This window comes from Bufo bufo, chromosome 3 (assembly GCF_905171765.1).
Source record: "Bufo bufo chromosome 3, aBufBuf1.1, whole genome shotgun sequence".
In the NCBI taxonomy this organism is placed as follows: Eukaryota; Metazoa; Chordata; class Amphibia; order Anura; family Bufonidae; genus Bufo; species Bufo bufo.
The window spans coordinates 185,123,915-185,147,459 of record NC_053391.1 but is presented as its reverse complement, the minus strand read 5'-3'; the positions used below and the strand labels follow the sequence as shown (position 1 = coordinate 185,147,459).

Genomic DNA, 23,545 nt, shown 5'->3' with positions numbered 1-23,545 from the left:
CCTCCCGTCCCTCTGCTAGATCCAGCGCCTGCGCACTAGGCTCAGCCTGATGCGCCGTGGACTCCTGGCAGCGGCTTCGTTGAGCGAAGTGCGCATGCGCATCAGGCGGCGCATGGGCAAAACTAAAAACTGACAAGCATAAGACCTGTTCTATCTTATTGTGGGACGGACATATACAGATGCGGACAGCGCACGGTAAATGAATAGGACCACTTCCAATCTACAAAAAATACAGATCGGATGTGGACCAATAATACGGTCATGTGAATGAGGCCTTACACAGATATTCCATTTCCGTGCCAATCATGTGTCAATGTGAAAACTAAGCCCTCGTATTATGCAGATTTTCTTGGTTTCAGAAAGACCCTACATGTTGCCCTAATCTTTGGCCTGGGCATACACGAGGGCTCAAGAGTAAAACAGCACCATGCAGATTTGATGCCCAATGTGTTGATTTACGCATGTTTGTACTGACAACTGTGTAGACTCTGGGGCGAAATAATAAATGGTAGAACCAAGAAGTGACATCTTTTGAAAACTACACCTTTCAAGGTATTTTATTTATTTTAACCCAAGAGGTGTACTGCGAAAATTAATGCACAGTAGATAGTGCAAAGCGAAAATTTTAAGTTTTCCACAGATATGCCATTTCAATGCCCAATATGTGGGGCCCTCTTATTAATATCCTGTGTTTTCTGGTTTTAGAAACTCCCTACATGTGACCTGAATGTTATGAGAGGGCGGAGGAGTAAAAGAGCACCATGCGAGGCCCAATGTGGTGATTTACACCGCTTGTGGTGGCAACTGTACATGCTCTGGGTGAAATTAATAAAACAGTTAAGAAGTGACCCTTTTTGTAAATTCCTCCTCTCAAGGTATTCAGGGGTGGAGTGAGCATTTTTAACACCACAGGTATTTTGCAGAAATTAATAATCAGTAGACCAATTAAAATGAAAATTGCAATTTTTCCACAGATATGGTATTTCAGTGCCCAGCTCGTACTATCTGAGACTCACTCCACACTTCTTGAATTCCTAAGCAAGTTCTATTGGGCACAGAAACGCCATAAAAAGTGGACGTAAGGTGCGGTAATGGGCAAACAGCAGGGCTCCGGTGGGAAGGAACATCATTTGGCTTTTAGACTGTGGATTTTGCTGGAAGGGTTATTGGGTGCTACATCACATTTACAGAGCCACTGAGGTACTCGTACAGCGGAAACTCCCAATAGTTGACCTCAATTTGGAAACTACACACCTCAGGTTATTTATCAAGGAGTGGAGTGAGCATTTTGACACCACGGGTATTTCGCAGAAATTAATGAGCTGGGGACAGTGCAAAATAAAAATTGGAAGTTTTTCCACAGATCTAGCATTTCAGTGCCCAATATGTCCCCAGCTTGTGCCATCTCACACCACACCCCCTAAATTGCGGTGGAAACTGCCATTTGGGTACAATGAAGGGTTCAGAAGGGAAGGTCACTTTTTGGCTTTTGCAGCGCCGATTTTGATGGATTGGTTTACAAACACCATGTTGTTTTCAAACAGTCTATGTTCTGCTACTTTTTTGAAAAAATGCCGCCATTTTCTGGGAGCCATATTTTTTTTTCTGGGAATGGTCTTGAGTGAGGGGAGGGCTCGTTCTCTGCCAGAAGAGTTTGGTGCTTTTCTTGATATAATTTTGGGGTACATAAGATTTTTTGATCGCTTGATATTATGGTTTTTGCAAGGCGAGGTGACCAAAAAAAATGGCCGATCTGTTGTAGTTTTTATTTTATTTTCTTCCAGTGCTCACCTGACTAGGTGGATCATGTGATGTTTTTATAGAGCAGGTTGTTACGAAAGCAGCCATACCAAATATTTATATTTTTTCAGTTTTACATAAAAGCTTTTTGGAAAAAAAAAATCTTGCTATTGTTTTTGTCCTTTTTTAAATTTTTTCTTCCTTGTCTTGTGTGAGGACTATTTTTGCGGGATGAAGTGATGTTTTCATTGGTACCATTTCAGAGAACATACAACTTTTTGATTGCTTGATATTAGAATTTTTGGAGTTGAGGTGACAATAAGTGGCTGTTCTGGTAAATCAAGTGATCATTTTATACTGTGGTCATTATGGATGCGGCAATACTTGATTTTAATTTTTTTTACAATAGTACCTCGGTTTGATCAGCAGAAAGGGGTTTTTTAATAAATAAAAAAAAATTCATTTTGTTTATATTTTTTATTCCAGTCCTGCTATGGGATTTCAGCTTTTTAGGTTCTGATCACTGTTTGAATGCAGTACAATGCAATGCATGCAGGCTTACACTTGCCTATGAGTCCCAGCCTGTGCTTTGCAAGCTGTGAAAAGGATGCAAAACTCACCTCAGTGCAATGGCCTCTTCAAACTGTTGATTGGAAGGGTGCCGGAGTCAGACCCCAACTAATCAGATATTGACCACCTATCCTGAGGATAGGCCATCAATACTGAACTCTTGGAAAGTACTTTAGGGTCAAAAGCTGGTCAAACACTCGATGCCTGATGACGGAGGACAACTACAAGTAGTGAGTGTGTTGGAGGGAGTTTATAATTAATAAAAATATATTATAGTGTAATAACTTCATTTGATTTCTGTTCTTAAGGTGCGGGTACATATAGTTGTGTATTTTCAGTGTAGTAAAAACCGATCTGTAGTACAGATTGTACATTACTACTGTAGATTTCGCCCTTAGAAATGCAGAGATTAATATCTATGGCAAATCAGGAGCCAAACCCATGGCCAAGACCAAATCTAGGGCCTCCTTACAGACACACAGTTTGGTCAGTGATTTCCATCTGCCAATGTGAGCCAAACCGAGGAGCGGAGCCTCCACAGACATTAGGGGAAGATCTGCTCATGTTCTGTACCTGGTTTTGGCTCACAATCACTGATGGGAATCACTGACCAAACACGGACTCTGTGAAAGCAGCCCAACTTGCCTCCATTTTGCCACAGATTCATCACGGGTTAAAATATGTTGCGTGTGGAGATGTACTTTTAGGGCGAGTTCACACAGAGCTTTTTCTGTGCTGGAAAAATCAGCTGGGAGAAGGATTTTGATCCTCTCTAGTACTTTGGTAGCATAAGGTGGTATTATGTGAGCCATTTCTGCAGTATTAGGCTACTTTCACACTAGCGTTCGGAGCGGGTCCGTCTGATGTTTCAAACGGAGCTCACGAGCGGACACCTGAACGCAGGTGTGAAAGTAGCCTTAAGCGGACAGTATACTGGAGTTTTAAGCAGTTAGGCATACAACCGTGTTTTTGGTCTGCCACAGATTCCTTTTTTTGTGGTTTGGACATGGACCTATTCATTTCTATGGGTCTTCAAAAAGATGGGAACAACGCACACATCATTCGTGCGCTGACCGCATCCATGTGGCCGTCCCGTAAATGACAAAACATAGGAAGTTCTAGTGAAGACCGTGTGCATACAGCTGTTATTCAGATTTTGCAGATCCACCATTTGCAGACCACAAAACAATACAGACTCCACAGCTGGAGGCTGGACCTGCGATGGTGATCATACTTACCTGATCCCCGCCACTGGGTTCCAGCTCTGCATGTTGCCATCTTTTGGTAAACATCCATTTGACGCTGGTTACGTGACCACTGCAGCCAATCACTGGTCAGCTATGCAGCACATGACCCAGTGACGTGCCACATGGGTGACAAATAACCATGGTGGTAAGTCATTGGTTGCAGCAGTTATGTGGCCCACATCAAAGCAGATGTTGACACAGGGAGACCAGGGATCTGCAGAGCAGGCGCTACAGCAATAGAGCCGAAACCCATCACCACACCGGGTCCGACCACACAGTGGGGTCTGTAAAAACATCAAAAAGGTGCACAAACCCTTTAAACATTGTATGGCGATATCCACGGTTTATCTTAAAAAATAATCAAATAAAAAATAGGGTGTGGGTGGGCTGCTTTACTATTTGCCTGCAGCCGCATTTTGATGTAACAGACCTGGTAAATGATGCTACAAATAACCATACTACACTGGAAAACCCAGCCAATGGTCTCATTGCACATAATCAGAACAATGATGCTATCCAGTCACACTACTGGTAGTCCACTGGGAACTAAGGTGACACCTTGGCCCAAATAATTCCCTTTGCACAGAGACAACCAGCAGGGAAATAGAACGTGGCAGCTACAATAAAGCTGCAACAACTGGCACTACAGACTGGTACCATAATCCAACAGCTACCGTGGCATAACAAGCACCACATACCCATGCACCTGCTAATTTAAAGAGGGTAACCGTAGTCCTGCCTTGGAGCTGACCACCTCTATGCTCAAAACCTGGGCCCGTGTCCCAAAGCTGCTCTGGTCCTGCGAGGACCAGAAGGGACCAGGAAGTGGCAGGGTCCCATGATCACTGCGGCCAATCACAGGCATGTATGGTACATTAACGCTGTGATGCAGCATTCAAGCTTCGGTGACCCCAGAGGTCGGCGATTGGCAACAGTGGTCAAGGGACTCAGCCACTTCATGATTCCGCGAGGACTGGAAGCAGCCGGGAACGGTGCAGCTTTGGGACTACAGACAGGTGAGTCCTTATGTTCAGGGGCACAGGTCCGTAACACAGGGATTGTCAGCTCCAAAAACAGATAACTCCTTTAAAAAGAGTCCGAAAAAACAAAACAAAAACTATACTGATGCTTTCCAAATAAGTTGCAGTACCACATACAATTTTTAACTTCAAATCCAGACACAGTGAACACAGTAGAGGTAATTACTCATTTTAAAGGGGTTATCTGGGTTCTCAGGATAGGTCACCAATATCAGATCACTAGGGGACAGACACCAGGAAAGCTTTATCAACACATTCAAGGACCTCATCGGCACGCTTTTCTTTTTAGCCGTTATCATTAATTTGTATCTGGAATACACTCCCATCCCGGTCATTTAACACCTCAGATGCATTGGTCAATAGCGACTGTAGCCCGAGCTGTTAGAGTGAAAGCTCCCACAGTGAACTCACAGGGCTCCCATTGGTTGCTAGGACAGCCTGAGGCCTTGTGAAGGCTCCCAGGCCTGTCATAGTGAACTGCCTGCAAAGCCATGCCTGTGGAACAGCCCAACAGGCAGCCTGTGAATATCTGATAGACTGCTCAAGTCCCATCACATTCCCGAAAGGGATTTAAAAATTGCAACGGGAAAAAAAAATGTAACTTTAAAAATAAATTAAATTAATTACCCTCCTTTCCAGATTTTACATATTAAAATAAATAAGCAATAAAAATACATAACTGGTATTGTGTCCAAACAATCAAAATACAAAAAGGGTTTTCCTGTGCAATGAATGATGTGTGAAGTGATCAAAGTCTTATCTACTCCAAAATGGTACCAATAAAAACTAGAGATCTCCCCGCAAAAAACATGCCCTCACACAGCTCAGTAGAACGGTACATAAAAAATGATAGGTGTAAGAATACAGCAATGCAAAGAAAAAAAATTCAAAACAAAAACAGTATAAATTTGGTATTCCTGTAATTGTACTGACTGGTAGAATAAGCTCATCATGTCCACTCAATTATAGTGAATAGAAAAGTTTTATTTTAGGACAATCCTGAGAAAATATCTGTGGGTGTAATCGGCCAAATCAGACTAATTTCATCATCTGTAATAGGACTGAAGATGGAAGATGCTTTGCTACGCTCCATTTTGCACGTTGCCTTTACAGAGACAGACAAAAGGGGCTTGTAAAGAAGATTTAGGGCAAAGTGACATCACAATGGATGGTCTGCTAGACTAGGGCTTCATGGCCATCTTTCCCCATGGAGAGTCATCAGACATTCCCAAAAATTCTCATCATTCTGGAATTCTTCCAAATATTACACATTTTCCCTCATGCGCAATAGCCAGCAAACTTTCCTACAGCTTGCAGGACACTCTGATCCTATTTGGGGACAATATGGGGATCAGGTTAAAGGAGGTTTTTTCCATTTCCTCCCTCAGGATAGTTCACCAATATCACATCAAAGTGGGTCCGACATTCAGCACCATCACTGATCAGATGTATGCGCCGGCCACAACAAAGTGCACAGAGCCAAGTGCTACAAACAACGTATGAGGTAGGTCATCAATATCTAAAAGGAGGAACCCCCATTTTAACCCCTTAACATATAATGCCGCACATGTACGGCATTATGTGCCGGCAATAGTATGGAGCCCACTCCACGCTGGCTGTATAATAACAGGAGGCACCCGGCCCCAATGACGGGAAGCAGCGACTGTGCCAAACCTCATCATTTAACCCTTCAGATGCCGCATTTAACACTGATCACGGCATCTGTGAGGTAAGACAGAGGGATGCGGCTCCCTCTAGCTTTGATTCGAAGGCCCCGCAGTGAAATTGCGGGGCTCCAATCTGTTACCATGGCATCCTGGACGCTTCTGAAGCCTTCCAGGCCTGCCGTGGTAAATTCCCTGCTGCTCTGTGCAGTGTCAGAATCAAAAGATCCCAGAAGTCAACCCCCTAAGGGGGCTAATAGTTAAAAAAAAAAAATAAACATAACAGGTATTGCCGTATCCAAAAACGTCTAAACTAATAAAATGTTTGTTAAAATTTCTCTGCTGTGAATGCCATAAGGCGGACAAGATTAGGCACTTTCTATTATAGTGCTGGCGATGTGCGGTTCGAAAATTGCGGAATGCACATTGCCAGTGCCCATGTTTTGCGGATCCTCAAAACACGGACGTGTGAATAGACCCTTATAGTGAGGCAAATTATATATTTTTTTCACATTCTTTTTTTGTAATTAAAATAAAAACTACACAAGTTTGACATTGCCATAATCATATTAAGCTGCAAAATGAGGACACACAGTGAACCCCATGATGTCAAAACCACAAACACCTTGGCGGAATAGTGTTTTTACCCTACAAATACTTTTTTCCCCATTTTCCAATACAAGACGTGGCAAAATTAAATGGTGGCATTAAAAATGCATTTTGTCCAGCAAAAGATAAGCCCTCATATGGCAATGTGAACGGAAAAATAAAAAGTTATGGCTATTGGAACGTGGGGAGTGAAAATCAAAAATGCAAAAATGAAACCAGGCCTGGTTTTTAAAGGGGTTAAGGCCTCAAGCACAGTTGTGTCCGATTTTCCATCCACAAGAAAAGTGAAAATAGATAATCTCCATGAACGTTCCATTTTTTTTCCTCGTATAGACAACAGGACAGACGGTGCGTTTCTAGCCCCGCTGAACTGTATGTGTCAATGTGCTATGCGCTGGAAAAGAGAAGCAGACATGGGCACTGAGGTGGGGTCACTAGTACCAGCAGCATAAAACACTAAAGATCGATGCACTGCTGAGAGGGAGGGGAAATATCTGTTTCACGCAGTCCCATAGGTTCCACAGCGAGAAGGGACTAAGCTCCGGAAACCGCCGAGCAGGCCGGAACCCTACTGTCTCCAGAACTCCCATAGTAGTAAATAGGAGCTGTATTAAAGGGAACCTGTCACCGGGATTTTGGGTATAGAGATGAGGACATGGGTTGCTAGATGGCCGCTAGCACATCCGCAATACCCAGTCCCCATAGCTCTGTGTGCTTTTATTGTGTAAAAAAAACTATTTGATACATATGCAAATTAACCTGAGATGAGTCAGAGCTTGAAAATATGACTCTTCTCTGGTCACACAAGTAAGATATGACTTATGTTAATTGGCATAAAAGGCGGGAAGTACAAAAATGCATAATACTTATTGAATTCGTCTGCAAATGAAATTAAGTGTAATTTATATGTTTAGGGTAACACAATGAACATTTAGAAACGCTCAGTGAGGGTAGCATAGTAGAGGTGACAGGTCCCTTTAACAGCATAGCAGAACAAGCTCCACTGCTTCTCTAATTCCAGGAGTTAAAAGGGTTTTCCAAGATTTATTAACTATCAGAATCTTATTAGTGGGGGTCCAACACCCAGCCAGGACCCCCGCTGATCAGCCGTTTGAGAGTGATTGCCGCAGGTCACCAAGCACAGAACCATACATTGTATAGCGGCTCATTCACTTCTCAGTCCCATTCACAGCGAGCGCCGGCGCCTTCTCGAGCATCTGATCGACGGGGTTCCTAGGTGTAGGACCCCCATCGATCGGATACTGATGACCTAGCCTTAGGAATGGTCATCCATAATAAAGTCTCAGAAAACCCCTTTAAAGAAGCTGCAGAGCTTGATCTGCTAGATCTAGCGCAGCTCCCATTCACTACTATAGGAGTTACAGAAACAGCAGAGCATTGGCCTGTTTGGCTGGTTCTAAGCCCAGTGAGATGCGACAACCCCTTTAATTTATTGATCTTGAAAGGACATTATTTGTTATTTTAGGATTTATCTTCTTTGAAATTCCCCCCACCAGGCAGGACCTGTGAGGAGAGCTATATTTACCTGCTCCTGGACACTCCCTGCATGGACAGGATCATATCTGCTGCTGTAGCCACTGACTAACCTCAATGGTGATGGGACCTCAAGCAGCTTGGCAATGCTGCGTCATGCGCTGCTTGGTACCAGACACTGCTGCACCCAGTCATTGGCTGCAGCAGCGCAGGTGACCATGTCCATGCATGAGGCTTTAAAGACCCCTTTAAAGAAGGCCTGTAAAATTGTCATAAAAATACGACTGACTGCTAACCTATGTTACAGATTCCGTAACGCCTGCACTTTCTTTGCCTAGCCTCCCCCATTCGGCTCTTGTGCCTTTAGTTTCAGCTCCCAGTAGCAGTAAATTGTCAGATGAACAGTCCCCAGCGCTCAAGGACTGCCCACCTGACAATCCAAAGCTACTGGCGTTAGCGGGTGAATGGGGGGTATGAAGCTAGTTGTACCTGTCACCTCTCCTGACATGACCTGTTTGAGTAACTACGTGCACCCCCTTGTAATAAGAATTCTGGATCACTGATCTTATAACTATGTTGTGCCATTCCTTTATTATTCCTGCTAGAAGTTATGAATGAATTGCCAGCAGTATGCAATGAAGGTCCAGCTGAACGCTACCAGTTGGGATATGTCCCTGCAGAGTCTGACACTATCGATCAGTTCTGGCGGTGGCAGTCTGTGCAGGGACACTACTGGTGATACCCATCTGGACCTTCATTAAAAACCGCAAGAAACTCATCCATAACTTCTAGCAGGAATAATAAGGGAATGGCACATGAAGTCACAGGGATAGATGCTCCAGAATTATTATATGGGGAATGCAAGGAGTTACTTTAAATATGGACATCCTCTGGCCATAGGTTACTAAGCAGCACATTCAGATTCAAGGCACCTTAGCAATATACCCTATTAAAGGGGACCCTTTAGCAACTTTTAGAATATGTAGCCAACGCCATGGCCCTACAGGTGACATTCCTGTCTATATGTAAATGAGAGACATGGAGACCATCGGGGTGTCTCACACCAATACCAGAGTCACTGCTGCAGACCCACCCATCTGACTGATGACATCCTATAGCTTGGAGACGTCAAGCTTGCGATTATGAGATTTCAGCGGCGCTGGCGAGGATGTTTCAAAGGTAGAGAGGATTGTCAATCAGAGTAAGGGCTCATGCACACGACAATATGTATTTTGCAGTCTGCAAAAAATACGGATGATGTTCGTATGACATCTGTATTGCATCAGTTTTTTTTGTAACCATGCATGTCCGCAAAATGGACAAAAATAGGACATGTTCCATCTTTTTTGTGGGGCTACGGAACGGACATATGGATGCGGACTGCACGCGGTGAAAGTCTGAGCCCTAAAACGGGAGAGTTTCCAGCCGATAACTCCAGGTCCCTAATTTACATATAGTTACCGCAGAACTGTTCCTGGAGACGCCACTGATCTCACTGTGATGTCACCTGCACTGCCAGGTGATTGGATAACCGGCCAGAACTTGCTGACAGGTTCCCTTCCAGATGAAAGCACTTTAAGTTATGACTTTATTGCTTATGAGGAGAAAAACGGAAATGTCAATCGTCTCCGGGGCGAAGGAACGTTGTCTCCATGGATCACAGCTGCAATTCAGGCATGTTCTATGGGTCCGATATGCAACGCAGACTGTCCATAGCCGAACACATGGGCCACGTCTCCTGCTGAAGCTGTTGCAGAAACCTCGTTCAGGATACAAGTCGATCATCACTGATTTAAGGGACAAGTACAAATTGTTGTGTGTGAACGTTCCTGCATCCACTTTTACAGAGTGCAAGTATGAAGAAGAAAAAAGTGAGAGGTCCATCACGGGGTCATGACTGGACCGCAAGAATGACATCTACAATGACTCCACCAAGAATGGAAAGAAGGGGCAGTCCACTACTAGGCTAGCCATAGGTCACCTCTGCATGGAAACCTGACGGCTCAAACACGTAGTTCAATTCTTATCTGACTGATAATATGGCTTATGTAAGTGTTTATGAGCCTCGGGAGTTAAGAGATAAGTGCTATACATGAGCCCTCAGAGCAGCTCCCTGACAGGACTCAATGTAAACATGAAACCTGCTGCTCTGCCAATACACAGAAGCTGACAGCTATACTGGGAAAATTGCTGAAAATGGTAAATAAAGACCAATTTAAAAAAATATATATTTTTCAAGAGATCAACCTAACAGCAGGAAATACAATTTTATATATATATATATAAAAAAAAAAAAAAAAAAAAAAAAACAACTATCACCTGTTACATGCAATGGTTACAACTGGTCTTTGCTAATCTTTCTGCACTAATGATGTGCTGTACTGGCACGTGACCACTGCAGCCAATCATTGGCCTCAAAGGTCACATGCAGCACATGCAGGCATCAATACTGAGGCCAGTGATTGGCTGCAGCAGTCGTGTACATGCACAACACATTATGGTTAAGTAAAAAAAGGGACCACCGGGGCACTGCGCTGGAGCAGCGGGGTGTTAACCCCTTCAGGACCCTGCCATTTTTCACCTTAAGGACAGGCCATTTTTTGCAAATCTGACATGTGTCACTTTATGTGGTGATAACTAGGGGTGGGTGATATATGTGATATGCACGACATAAATCTGTGCAACGATACAGATTTTGTCCATATCGCCGAACCGCAATATGACCACGGAGCGGTAGTGAATTGAAGAAGCTTCTCACCGCTCCGTGGCTCCGGCTCCCGACTCCGCGCTGTACTGGAGTGGGCAGGGCCTGGCGTGCAACACAGCGTCAGCCCGCTGGCTGGCGCTGTGTGTGACGTCAGGTCCCGCCCACAATGCATGCTGGGAAGACGACACGACACATGCAGACTGCCGAGCACCCTGCAGGAAAGGTAAGTATAGCGATTATTCTGGGGGGGGGGCTGGAGGATCGGGGGAGATCTATTTGCAAAGGATGACCATGGGGCTTATGGCACTGGCTCTGGGGGACATTTCTGATGGCAGTTTTGTAATTTGTATTTTTTGTATACATGCAGAAGAATATAATATATCGCAATATATATCGCACATGCTTAAAATTATATCGCAATATAGAATTTAGGCCACATCGCCCACCCCTAGTGATGAATTGAAAACGCTTTTACTTATCCAGGCCATTCTGAGATTGTTTTCTCGTCACATATTGTACTTCATGACTGTGGTAAATTTGAGTCAAAATATTTCATTTTTATTTATAAAAAAATATTAAATTTACAAAAATAAATAAAAAATTCGCTATTTTCAAAAATTTCCATTTTTCTGCTTTTAAAACAGATAGTGATACCTCCTAAAATAGTTATTACTTTACATTTCCCATATGTCTACTTCATGTTTGGATCATTTTGTAACTGACATTTTATTTTTTGGGGACATTAGAAGGTTTAGAAGCAAATCTTAAAATTTTTCTGAAAATTTCCAAAACCCACTTTTTAAGGACCAGTTTAGGTCTGAAGTCCCTTTTTGAGGCTTACATAATAGAAACCACCCAAACCCCATCCTAGAAACTACACCCCTCAAGGTATTCAAAACTAATTTTACAAACTTTGTTAACACTTTAGGTGTTTCACAAGAATTAACGGAAAATGGAAATGAAATTTCAGAATTGGCAGATTTTCCATTTTAAATCCACTTTTTACAGTAACAAAGCAAGGGTTAACAGCCAAACAAAACTCAATATTTATTGCCCCAATTCTGTAGTTTACAGAAACACCACATATGTGGTCGTAAACTGCTGTACGGGCACACGGAAAGGCGCAGAAAGAAAGGTGCGCCATATGGTTTTTGGAAGGCAGATTTTGCTGGACTGGTTTTTTGACACCATGTCACATTTGAAGCCCCCCTGATGCACCCCTAGAGTAGAAACTCCCTAAAAAATGACCCCATTTTGGAACTAGGGGATAAGGTGGCAGTTTTGTTGGTTTTTTTGGTTGCTCTATATTACACTTTTTGTGAGGCAAGATGACAAAAAATAGCTGTTTTGGCGCCGTTTTTATTTTTTGTTATTTACACTGTTCATCTGACAGGTTAGATCATGTGGTATTTTTATAGAGCAGGTTGTTACGGACACGATAATACCAAATACTTTTTTTTGTTGTTTGCTTCAGTTTTACATAATAAAGCATTTCTGAAAAAAGTTTTTTTTTGTGTCTCCATATTCTGAAAGCCATAGATTTTTTTATTTTTTAGGCGAATATCTTATGAAGGGGGTCATTTTTTTCAGTATGAGATGACTGTTTGATTGGTACTATTTTAGGATGCATATGACTGTTAGATCGCTTGGTATTACGCTTTTTGTGATGTAAGGTTACAAAAAAAAAATTGCGGTCCGCAAAAATATACGGATGACGTCCATGTGCATTCCGTTTTTTGCGGAACGGAACAGCTGGCCCGATAAAACAGTACTATCCTTGTCCTTTATGCGGACAATAATAGGACATGTTCTATCTTTGAACGGAACAACGGAAACTTTTTTTTGCATATCCACTGAAATGAATGGTTCCGTATACAGAACGCAAAAAATGGGATGTAAACGGAAAAAAATAACGTTTGTGTGCAAGAGGCCTTAGTGTCATGTGATATTTTTATACAGCAGGTTCTTACAGAAGGGGCGATACCTAATATGTATACATTTTTGATTTGTTTAAGTTTTACACAATAACAGCATTTTTGAAACATGTTTTAGTGTCTCCATATTCTGAGAGCTATAGTTCTTTTATTTTTTGCCCGATTGTTTTATTTAAGGGCTCATTTTCTGCGGGATGAAGCGACAGTTTAATTTGCACTATTTTGGGGGCAATATGCCTTTTTGATCGCTTGGTGTTGCCCTTTTTGTATTGTAAGGTGACAAAAAAATTGTTTTAGCAGTTTTTATTTTTTCTACGGCATTCAGGTGATGGTGTGGATCAAGTGATTTTTGTAGAGTCGGTCGTTTCAGACGCGGCAATACCCAAGATGTCTGTTTTTCTTTTTTCTTGGGGATTTTTTTAACTTGAAAAACTATATATATATATATATATATATATATATATATATATATATATATATATATATATATATATATATATATATTATTATTATTATTATGAAAAACACTTTTTTTTTGTCCCATTCTTCAACTCCCGGGGTCTGATCCCCTCAGCAATGCATTACAATTAGGGGTGCACCGAAATTCCGGCGGCCGAAAATATCGGCCGAAAATGGGCCTAATCCATTTCGACCGATATTGGTACATATCGGCAGAAAATATGATAGCCCCGCCGGTATACTAATATAAGATGTCATATTCATTTATTGGTTATTAAACATGCCCCCTCAGTCCTATTACTACCTTACATCCTAATCGCATCTGTAGAATTCAGGCAGGCCAGGCGGGCGGCAGCGTAACTCGTCATGTGCCTGAATGAAGCCGGCGGCGCAGGCAAGTGACGTCAGTGAGAGACGCGCCGGCCGCCCGGCTTGGGCTGCCTGAATTCTACAGAAGCGATTAGGATGTAAGGTAGTAATAGGACTGAGGGGGCATGTTTAATAACCAATAAATGAATATAACATCTTATATTTGTATACTGGCGGCAGCGGGGGGGGGGGGGAGGCGGGGGCGATCTGTGGATGGCACAGTTATGGGCTGGGGGGGTCTGTGGATGTCACGGTTATGGGCTGGGGGGGTCTGTGGATGGCACAGTTATGGGCTGGGGGGGTCTGTGGATGGCACAGTTATGGGCTGGGGGGGGTTTGTGGATGGCACAGTTATGGGCTGGGGGGGGTTTGTGGATGGCACAGTTATGGGCTGGGGGGGGTTTGTGGATGGCACAGTTATGGGCTGGGGGGGGTCTGTGGATGTCACTGTTATGGGCTGGGGGGGGTCTGTGGATGGCACTGTTATGGGCTGGGGGGGGGTCTGTGGATGGCACATATATAACAGTGCCAGCCACAGATCCCCCTCCCCCTGTAACAGTGCCAGCCACAGATCCCCCTGTAACAGTGTCCGTCATCCACAGATCCCCCCCATAACAGTGTCCGTCATCCACAGATCCCCCCCATAACAGTGTCCGTCATCCACAGATCCCCCCATAACAGTGTCCGTCATCCACAGATCCCCCCCCATAACAGTGTCCGTCATCCACAGATCCCCCCCCATAACAGTGTCCGTCATCCACAGATCCCCCCCCATAACAGTGTCCGTCATCCACAGATCCCCCCCCATAACAGTGTCCGTCATCCACAGATGCCCCCATAACAGTGTCCGTCATCCACAGATCCCCCCCATAACAGTGTCCGTCATCCACAGATCCCCCCCATAACAGTGTCCGTCATCCACAGATCCCCCCATAACAGTGTCCGTCTTCCACAGATCCCCCCCATAACAGTGTCCGTCATCCACAGATCCCCCCCATAACAGTGTCCGTCATCCACAGATCCCCCCCATAACAGTGTCCGTCATCCACAGGTCCCCCCCATAACAGTGTCCGTCATCCACAGATCCCCCCCATAACAGTGTCCGTCATCCACAGATCCCCCCCATAACAGTGTCCGTCATCCACAGATCCCCCCCCATAACAGTGTCCGTCATCCACAGATCCCCCCCCATAACAGTGTCCGTCATCCACAGATCCCCCCCCATAACAGTGTCCGTCATCCACAGGTCCCCCCCATAACAGTGTCCGTCATCCACAGATCCCCCCCATAATAGTGTCCGTCATCCACAGATCCCCCCCATAACAGTGTCCGTCATCCACAGATCCCCCCCCATAACAGTGTCCGTCATCCACAGATCCCCCCCCATAACAGTGTCCGTCATCCACAGATCCCCCCCATAATAGTGTCCGTCATCCACAGATCCCCCCCATAACAGTGTCCGTCATCCACAGATCCCCCCCATAACAGTGTCCGTCATCCACAGATCCCCCCATAACATGCGAGAAAGCTGAGCAACTTTTGTTCTTGAAAAGAAACCTGCCACTTTTACTTAAATAGAAAGCAGTCCAAGTTGTGTGTAGTTATTTTATTTACATTTAAAAAAAATTGTGTAGCCCAGCAAAAATTTGTTCTTGACCTGAGGCTACGTCTGTTTACAGTTTGAGGTTGGTTTTACAACTGTTTCTTGCACTGTTGTTTTGTACAATCACTTGTGTATGAGGAAGCACCATGTTATATAATATGATTTATTAAATTCATGAAAAAGAATTATTAATAAAATCATTAAAAAAAAGGTATTTTAAAAGTATTTGGGCAAAAAGGCAGTTTCGGTTTTCGGTCAAGGGCATACTGAATTTTTGGTTTCGGACCAGAATTTTCATTTCGGTGCACCCCTAATTACAATACAAGCAACCTGTATTGTAATGCATTGGCTGTCAGCTTGTATGCTGACAGACTGCCTGTGAGACCCAGCCTAAGGGGCTGGATCTCACAGGCTTCCATAGAAGGCAAGCTCCGATGCTTATGGAAGGCATCGGGCTGCTTTCTCTGCCATCGGTTGCCCGCCACTGCAGCGGGGGACCCGATGGGGAAGCGGAGGGCACACGCAGCCTCCGCGTGCCGTGATCAACTTTGACCATGGCATACAAGGGGTTAACACGCCAGCAACTGCGTTTTCACTGATGCCGGTGTATGCAGAAGGGGCCCAGCTGTCAGTGACTGCCGGGCCCGTCCCGCTGATCGGGCGGGTGCAGGAGTTGGTCCTTAAATCACATCCACCAGCGCCGTACGTGTACGGCGAAGGTCCTTAAGGGGTTAACAGGTAAAGCTTACTTTACAACATTCCCTACAGCTTAGTTTCTTAAAGGGATTTTCTGTTTCTGGATACTGATAGGGCCATCGATATCAGATTGCTGGGTGTCAAAACACCCAGCACCCCCACCAATCAGCTGTTCTCAGCCGCCGCTGGTGCCGAAAACGGTTCACTGTGTAGTGGCCTACCTCCATTCACTCAAGAGCACAGATCATTAGCTAGAAAACAGAAAAAAAGGCCCTTTAAACTCCCGGACAACCCGCCTTAAAGGAGTTATTCCAAGATGTGCCGCGATCCCATAGGGCGGCCACTTCCGGAGATCACGCACCGTACATTGGCCACATGATCCCAGCCTGGAGTTAGAAGCCGCAGTGCATGCGCAAGTCTGAATCTCTCGCAAGAGCTTTGGTGACAGATTCACTCTGCGCTGCAGGTTGTAATCCCAGGCTGGGATCACGTGCCCAATGCACTGCACGTGATCCCGGAAGTGGCGGTCGCAGGGGATTGCGGCTCATCTCCGATAACCCTTTTAATAACAGTACGGCACCTGGTAAGCAGCTGTTCAGAAGCATATCCAACTTGTCACTTTTGCAAAATAAATCGCTGCCTCCTTGGAAGACAAAAAATATATCCATTCACTGCCTTGAGCTTGTGCCCTCAGTAGTGATCACTGGGACAGCACCGGGGGACGGGAATCCTTTCATAATTTTGGGGATATTAGAATTTCGTTCTTATGCAACACATTCCTTTTCATGAAATCGCATCAAACATCAACTATACAGAAAGCAGTGAATGTGAGACGTATGGTCCGGTATAGGCACATGTACCAGCAGGAGGCCGCACTATTACAACACAGAGCTGCAGACATCGCCCCCAAACTACAGTTCCTGAGGACAGTGGACCCTCCTGCTTTTTTTAACCCTTAATGTGCATCTGTAAAGACCACCAGAACTGTAGTCAGGACTTGCGGACTTCAGGAGATCTCTCCAACCAACCTCTTATCATAACGCTCCACTGCCCTGACCATACAGTATGTGATAAATAAGACGTTCATCTAGGATCTGCAGACCGCCAGAAGCGTGGTCTGGGGCTAACGAAGGTCAGGACAAGAGCTCCGCCAATCTGTGTGTTTTTATTTAAAGGGGTCATCTGGTTTCAGGAGGAAACCAGACAATACTTGCGGTCCAATTCTAACACATTGTTACTTACCTGGCAGGTTCTGCACTGTCGCTCCAGTTCCACCAGCAGGGCTCTGTTTACCTGGCTGCAGCGGAGATCTCCTGTCTACCATATGTGACCACTGCAGCCAATCTCTAGCCTCTTCGGTGCACCACTGGGGCAATGGTCGCGTGTCATCAACGTGATGTCACCGCTGCAGCCAGGTAAACAGAGCCCTCCTGAGAGAACCGGAGCGACAGTCCAGGATCTGCCAGGTAAGTAGTGATTTATTCTTTACTGCAAGTGTTCTCCGGTTACCTCCTGCTACCAAAAAAACTATTTAAAGCTCCCCTGCCATGAAAATACAGTATGTCATAAATACGACGCTGTAAAGCCCACCAGAACTGTAGTCAGGGGGTAGGGACAACGCTTCTGGAGATCTCTCCGCCAATCCGTGCGACCACCAGCGCTCTCATTATAACCATACAGTATGTCAGAAATAAGACGCTCATCAAGGATCTGCAGACATCACTTCTGGAGATCTCTCCGCCGATCCGTGCGACCACTACAGCTGCCATAGCCCATACCTGTCCAATGGAACACCTGGAGCTGACTCCACACACTGCAGCCACCACAGATCTCACATTTACTACCAGGCTGGGGGCCACTGACCCCCAGATCCCCCCCCCCCCTGGACAGGCAGCCCAGGCCTGTGGGCATGTGTCACACTAGGAGCGCAGCCACAGGTGGAGGGAGCGGGTGGCAGATGTCGCCCCCCGATCGTTAGTGGCTCCTTTCTCTCGCTTTCTTCCCCTCCCCTCTTCCCCGTCCCGCCATCTTGGGCCGGGAGGAGCAGCCATTACTTAAAAACTAAATGACAGAGGGGCAGAATGTACAACAAGGCGAAAAGCCGCAGACAAGTTGGAAGCGGCGCGAATCCGCTGCTAGGAATGGCGCTGCCAGGAGAACAACACGGCCCCAGCGTCGCCCGGAGAGACTGGCAACGCTGCCCAGCCCCCACCCCACTCAGCAGCCCTCACCCCAAACTGTCCAAGTCACCGCCCGGGCAGCGATCACCTGCGACCGCAGCCTTAAGTGCGGCGCCGGACGGCCGCTCCACGGCAGGGGGGCCGTATTGTTTATATAGCGTTAGGAGAACAAAACACGCACAGGCCCCCGCACACTCGTGTGTCACCGCACCAGCACTGACAAAGGCACCAACTCCACAACACTTGGCTAAAGTGCCCGCACAGCGAGGGGCAGCGCCAGGGCGGGGGGCACAGCACTCGTCGCCACCAGCCGTCATCTTACCTTAGAAAGCAAGGCCTTCGTTCTGGCGCCATCTTCATGAAGCCTCAGAAATCCATAGAGTCGGCTGCAGGAGGGCGACACCACATCCCGGGCCGCGGAGGGGGAGAGAAAAGGCGACAGAAATGACAATAAACACCAAGAAACTTGTGGCAGGCGCCGGCAGCAGCGAGGCAGGCGGGGGGGAGGCAGCTGGGCCGGGGCAGCAGGGAGCGGGGGGCCGCGGGGGAAGGGTCGCCCGGGGTTTAGGGGAGCAGGAGAAGGGAGGAAGAAGTAGAGAAGAAGGCCGCCAACCTGTCGAGCCCGGCCAGGGCTTCTCGCTCGTCCGCTGTCAGGTTAGGGAAGTCCTCCTCGCTCTCGCTCGCTTTTCCCGCCGCCATTTTCTTTTCCTCATCACCGAGGGAGGCAGCAGCAGCAGAGAGCACAGCTGCGGCGGAGAGCGACACTCCGCACGATTTCATGGAAACGCAGCGTCACTGGCAGTCACACGGCGAGGAGAGCGCACGGGTGTGTGCCCGGCCGTGGAAACACACACCGCCTTATTGTGGGGCTCGCTCCCCCCGTCTACCTCCACATCCCCCCGAGCTAGCCGTGACTGGAGACAGCGGGGCGCCTCATGCTGGACATCAGTAATGTCTTGTTTACACTGTGCTTTTCTGTGTAGTTTTACATAGTGCGTCCAGCCAGGATGGCCGTAGACAGGCGCGGGACTGTGTGCACTGAGAGCGGAGTCCTCGGAATTATTAGCACAAACTTGTGGCAATGGTGTCAGCCCGCAGCACACACGCACTTCTCTTGCACAGCGGCGCGCACGCACACTCGCAGCCCTCCGCCACCGCCGCTCTTCTCTCGCCCCGCCCACTTTCTCCTCTTGCCAAAGGCCACGCCTCGCCCCGACTCACGCAGCCACTGGCGTGTCGGCGCTGGTGACACGTGACCTTTGTTGACTTACGTCATCTCCCCCTCCTTCCCTCCCGCTGAGGTCCCCGGGACTCAAGCAACTTCTTCGTTTTTTTCCCCGAGTCTAAGAAGAACCCTGCTGGTTTTACCTTGGGGCGTGGCCATGACGTCTTTTATCTCTATTGGGTTAGCCTTGCTGTCCATCACTGCAAAGGCCAATGGGAAGAAGCCAAAGGCAGCAAGTTCGGTTGAGATCCGTAAAGCGTGTGGGAGGGTATCCCTGCTGTCAATGGCGAGTGCAGAACTCGTAGCGCCCCCTATGAACTGAAGCCTGTAGGGCTGCACCTACCATTTATAAGGATGGAGCGGCGAGATGGCTGGGCAGACATTTTTCTAGGATTCCAGCCTCTGGCTCATCCTCCATTTGAGTAATGGTGTCTATACACGTAATAGCTATTGCCCTGGCGTCTGTCTTTTGGCTTCCCCAAAAAGAGTTTGGTTTAGTCGAGAGTCCTAAGGGAAACAAAGGCTCAGACAGATTCAACTCCAACCTGTCTGATCCTGGTGTTCCAAATATCAAATGCAGGGTGTGAAACTATAACTCCCAGCATCAGGAGTGTACTGGCCATAGACCCTACAGGGAAGTGTCCTAAGGCCCTCCTCATCGCTGATCTCATGATCCTAGCACTAATTAAAGGGGTTTACGGGCTTTTAATATTGATCACCTATCCTCAGGATAAGTCATTAATATCAGATCCGTGGGGGTCCCACACCCGGCAGCTGTTTGAGGAGATGGCGCACGCAGTGCACACGTGCCGTCTGCTGTCTCTCTTCCTGTTCGCTGCTGCTTTGCCATGTTCACATGAGCGGTGATTTTCGCGCATCACTTATGCGTTGCCTGAAAATCGCAGCATGCTCTATATTCTGCGTTTTTCACGCAACGCAGGCCCCATAGAAGTGAATGGGGTTGCGTGAAAATCGGAAGCATCCGCAAGCAAGTGCGGATGCGGTGCGATTTTCACGCACGGTTGCTAGGAGACGATCGGGATGGAGACCCGATCATTATTATTTTCCCTTATAACATGGTTATAAGGGAAAATAATAGCATTCTGAATACAGAATGCATAGTAAAACAGCGCTGGAGGGGTTAAAAAAAATTAACTCACCTTAGTCCACTTGATCGCGTAGCCCGGCATCTCCTTCTGTCTCCTTTGTTGAATAGGACCTGTGGTGAGCATTAAATACAGGAACAGGACCTTTGATGACGTCACTCCGGTCATCACATGGTACATCACATGATCTTTTACCATGGTGATGGATCATGTGATTACCGGAGTGACGTCATCACAGGTCCTGTTCCTGTAATTAATGCTCACCACAGGTCCTGTTCAACAAAGGAGACAGAAGGAGATGCCGGGCTACGCAATCAAGTGGACTAAGGTGAGTTCAAAATTTTTTTTAACCCCTCCAGCGCTGTTTACTATGCATTCTGTATTCAGAATGCTATTATTTTCCCTTATAACCATGTTATAAGGGAAAATAATACAATCTACAGAACACCGATCCCAAGCCCGAACTTCTGTGAAGAAGTTTGGGTTTGGGTACCAAACATGCGTGATTTTTCTCACGCGAGTGCAAACCGCATTACAATGTACCGCAACGCACCCGCACATTTTCCCGCAATGCCCGTGTGAAAGGGGCCTAAGGCCTCATGCACATGGCCGTTGTTTTGGTCCGCATCCGAGCTGCAGTTTTGGCGGCTCGGATGTGGACCCATTCACTTCAATGGGGCCGCAAAAGATGTGGACAGCACTCCGTGTGTTGTCCGCATCCGTTGCTCCGTTCCCTGGCCCCGCAAAAAAAATATAATCCGTCCTATTCTTGTCTGCGCTTTGCGGACAAGAATAGGCAGTTATATTAAAGGCTGTCCGTGTTTTGCGGATCCGCGATTTGTGGACCGCAAAACACACAACGGTCGTGTGCATGAGGCCTAAGTCAAAGGAACCTGTTTGAAAATCGATCCCACATACTAGTCACAGCTCTGTTTAGGCTACTTTCACACTAGCGTTTCTAGTTATAGGATCTCAATAGCGGAAGAAAACACTTCCGTTTTGTCCCCATTCATTGTCAATGGGGACAAAACATAACTAAACAGAACGGAATGCTCCAAAATGCATTCCATTCTCATACCGGAGAGCAAACCGCAGCATGCTGCGGTTTGCTTTCCGTCCTGGGATGCAGAGCAATATGGATCCGTTTTCTCTGACGCAATAGAAAACGGATCCGTCCCCTATTGACTTTCAATGGAGTTCATGACGGATCCATCTTGGCAATGTTAAAGATAATACAACCGGATCCGTTCATAATGGATGCAGACGGTTGTATTATCAGTAACAGAAGCGTTTTTACTGAACCCTGCCGGATCTAGCAAAATTGCTGGTGTGAAAGTAGCCTAAGAACAGAAGCAACAATGATAATGTGAACAGAGACTTAAAGAGATCCTGTCATGAGATTTGAGCCCTATAAGCTAAACATATGGCCAGGTCCGTACTAATAACATGAATCCTAAACTGCCCTTATTAAACCTGCTTGTGGCTCTATTAGCCCAAAAAAACAGTTTTTTATAAGCTGTCACTCACCTACCTAAGGTGCCCAAGGGGTTTTACGTTAACCCAGGGTGCCGCCCGCACCCCTCGCCGTCTGGTGCCCAGCGCCACCTTCCTCACCTCAGCCCCGCCTCCGCAATCCTCCCGTCCCTCTGCTAGATCCGGCGCCTGCGCACTAGGCTCAGCCTGATGCGCCGCGGACTCCTGGCAGCGGCTTCGTTGAGCGAAGTGCCCATGCCTAGTGCGCAGGCGCCGGATCTAGCAGAGGGACGGGAGGATTGCGGAGGCGGGGCTGTGATGAGGAAGGCGGCGCTGGGCACCAGACGGGGCACCTTAGGTAGGTGAGTGACAGCTTATAAAAACCAGTTTTTTGGGCTAATAGAGCCACAAGCAGGTTTAATAAGGGCAGTTTAGGATTCATGTTATTAGTACGGACCTGGCCATATGTTTAGCTTATAGGGCTCAAATCTCATGACAGAATCCCTTTAAAGGGGTTTCCAGGACTTTGTTATTGATGGCCCCTCCTCAGGATAGGCCACTGAGGTCCAATCAGCAGGGATCTGACACCCCGCACCCCTCCAGTCAGTTGTTTCTTTGTAGCTCCAGCACCAGAACCACACAGCTCCACCCAGTGGAGTGAATGGGAGAAGCACTGCAGTTATCAGTCCCATCCATTACACAAGAGACAGAGATGTGTAGTTCTGGCGCTGGACCTACAAGGTAATGGCTAAATCAATATCAAAATCCTGGACAACCTATTTAAAATCTATGGATACCTTTGGTGGCATTTTTATTATTGCATTATACTTTGAGCTTAAAAACATTTTTCCAATTGGTCTTTTTTTAAAAATTTCAACGGTTTCAATTCTCCAGGCTTCAGGTTTTACTGACTCTGCAGGCGGTTCTCCTCACTGAAATCCGTCAGAAAGCTGCTCCGACAGCTCAGTCTGTAGCCCTTATCTCTCCTTTCCCATTTAACCACTTAAGGACCACAGGTTTATACCCCCCTAAAGACCAGGCCCTTTTTTACAAATCGGCACTCCACAACTTTAGCGGTTTATTGCTCGGTCATGCAACTTACCACCCAAATGAATTTTACCTCCTTTTCTTCTCACTAATAGAGCTTTCATTTGGTGGTATTTCATTGCTGCTGACATTTTTACTTTTTTTGTTATTAATCGAAATTTCACTTTCAGTTGTAAAATTTTGCAAAAAAAACGAGATCCATATATAAATTTTGCTCTAAATTTATTGTTCTACATGTCTTTGATAAAAAAAAAATGTTTGGGTAAAAAAAAAATGGTTTGGGTAAAAGTTATAGCGTTTACAAACTATGGTACAAAAATGTGAATTTCCGCTTTTTGAAGCAGCTCTGACTTTCTGAGCACCTGTCATGTTTCCTGAGGTT

The 23,545-nt window shown here is 46.2% G+C and overlaps 1 protein-coding gene across 8 annotated transcripts in view; it reads right to left on the bottom strand.

Moving 5' to 3' along the window:
• KDM6A (lysine demethylase 6A) overlaps positions 1-19,482 on the bottom strand; it is a 120,987-nt gene extending 101,505 nt beyond the window's left edge. For all 8 annotated transcript variants that reach the window (XM_040423813.1, XM_040423814.1, XM_040423817.1 and 5 more), the window contains exons 1-2: positions 18,926-19,482; positions 18,635-18,698 (exon numbers count right to left, since the gene is read on the bottom strand). In XM_040423813.1, coding sequence (XP_040279747.1) covers positions 18,635-18,698; positions 18,926-19,092 — 231 coding nt within the window. In that variant the 5' untranslated portion in view covers positions 19,093-19,482. The remainder of the gene's footprint in view (positions 1-18,634; positions 18,699-18,925) is intronic.
• Between the last annotated feature and the right edge of the window lie 4,063 nt (positions 19,483-23,545).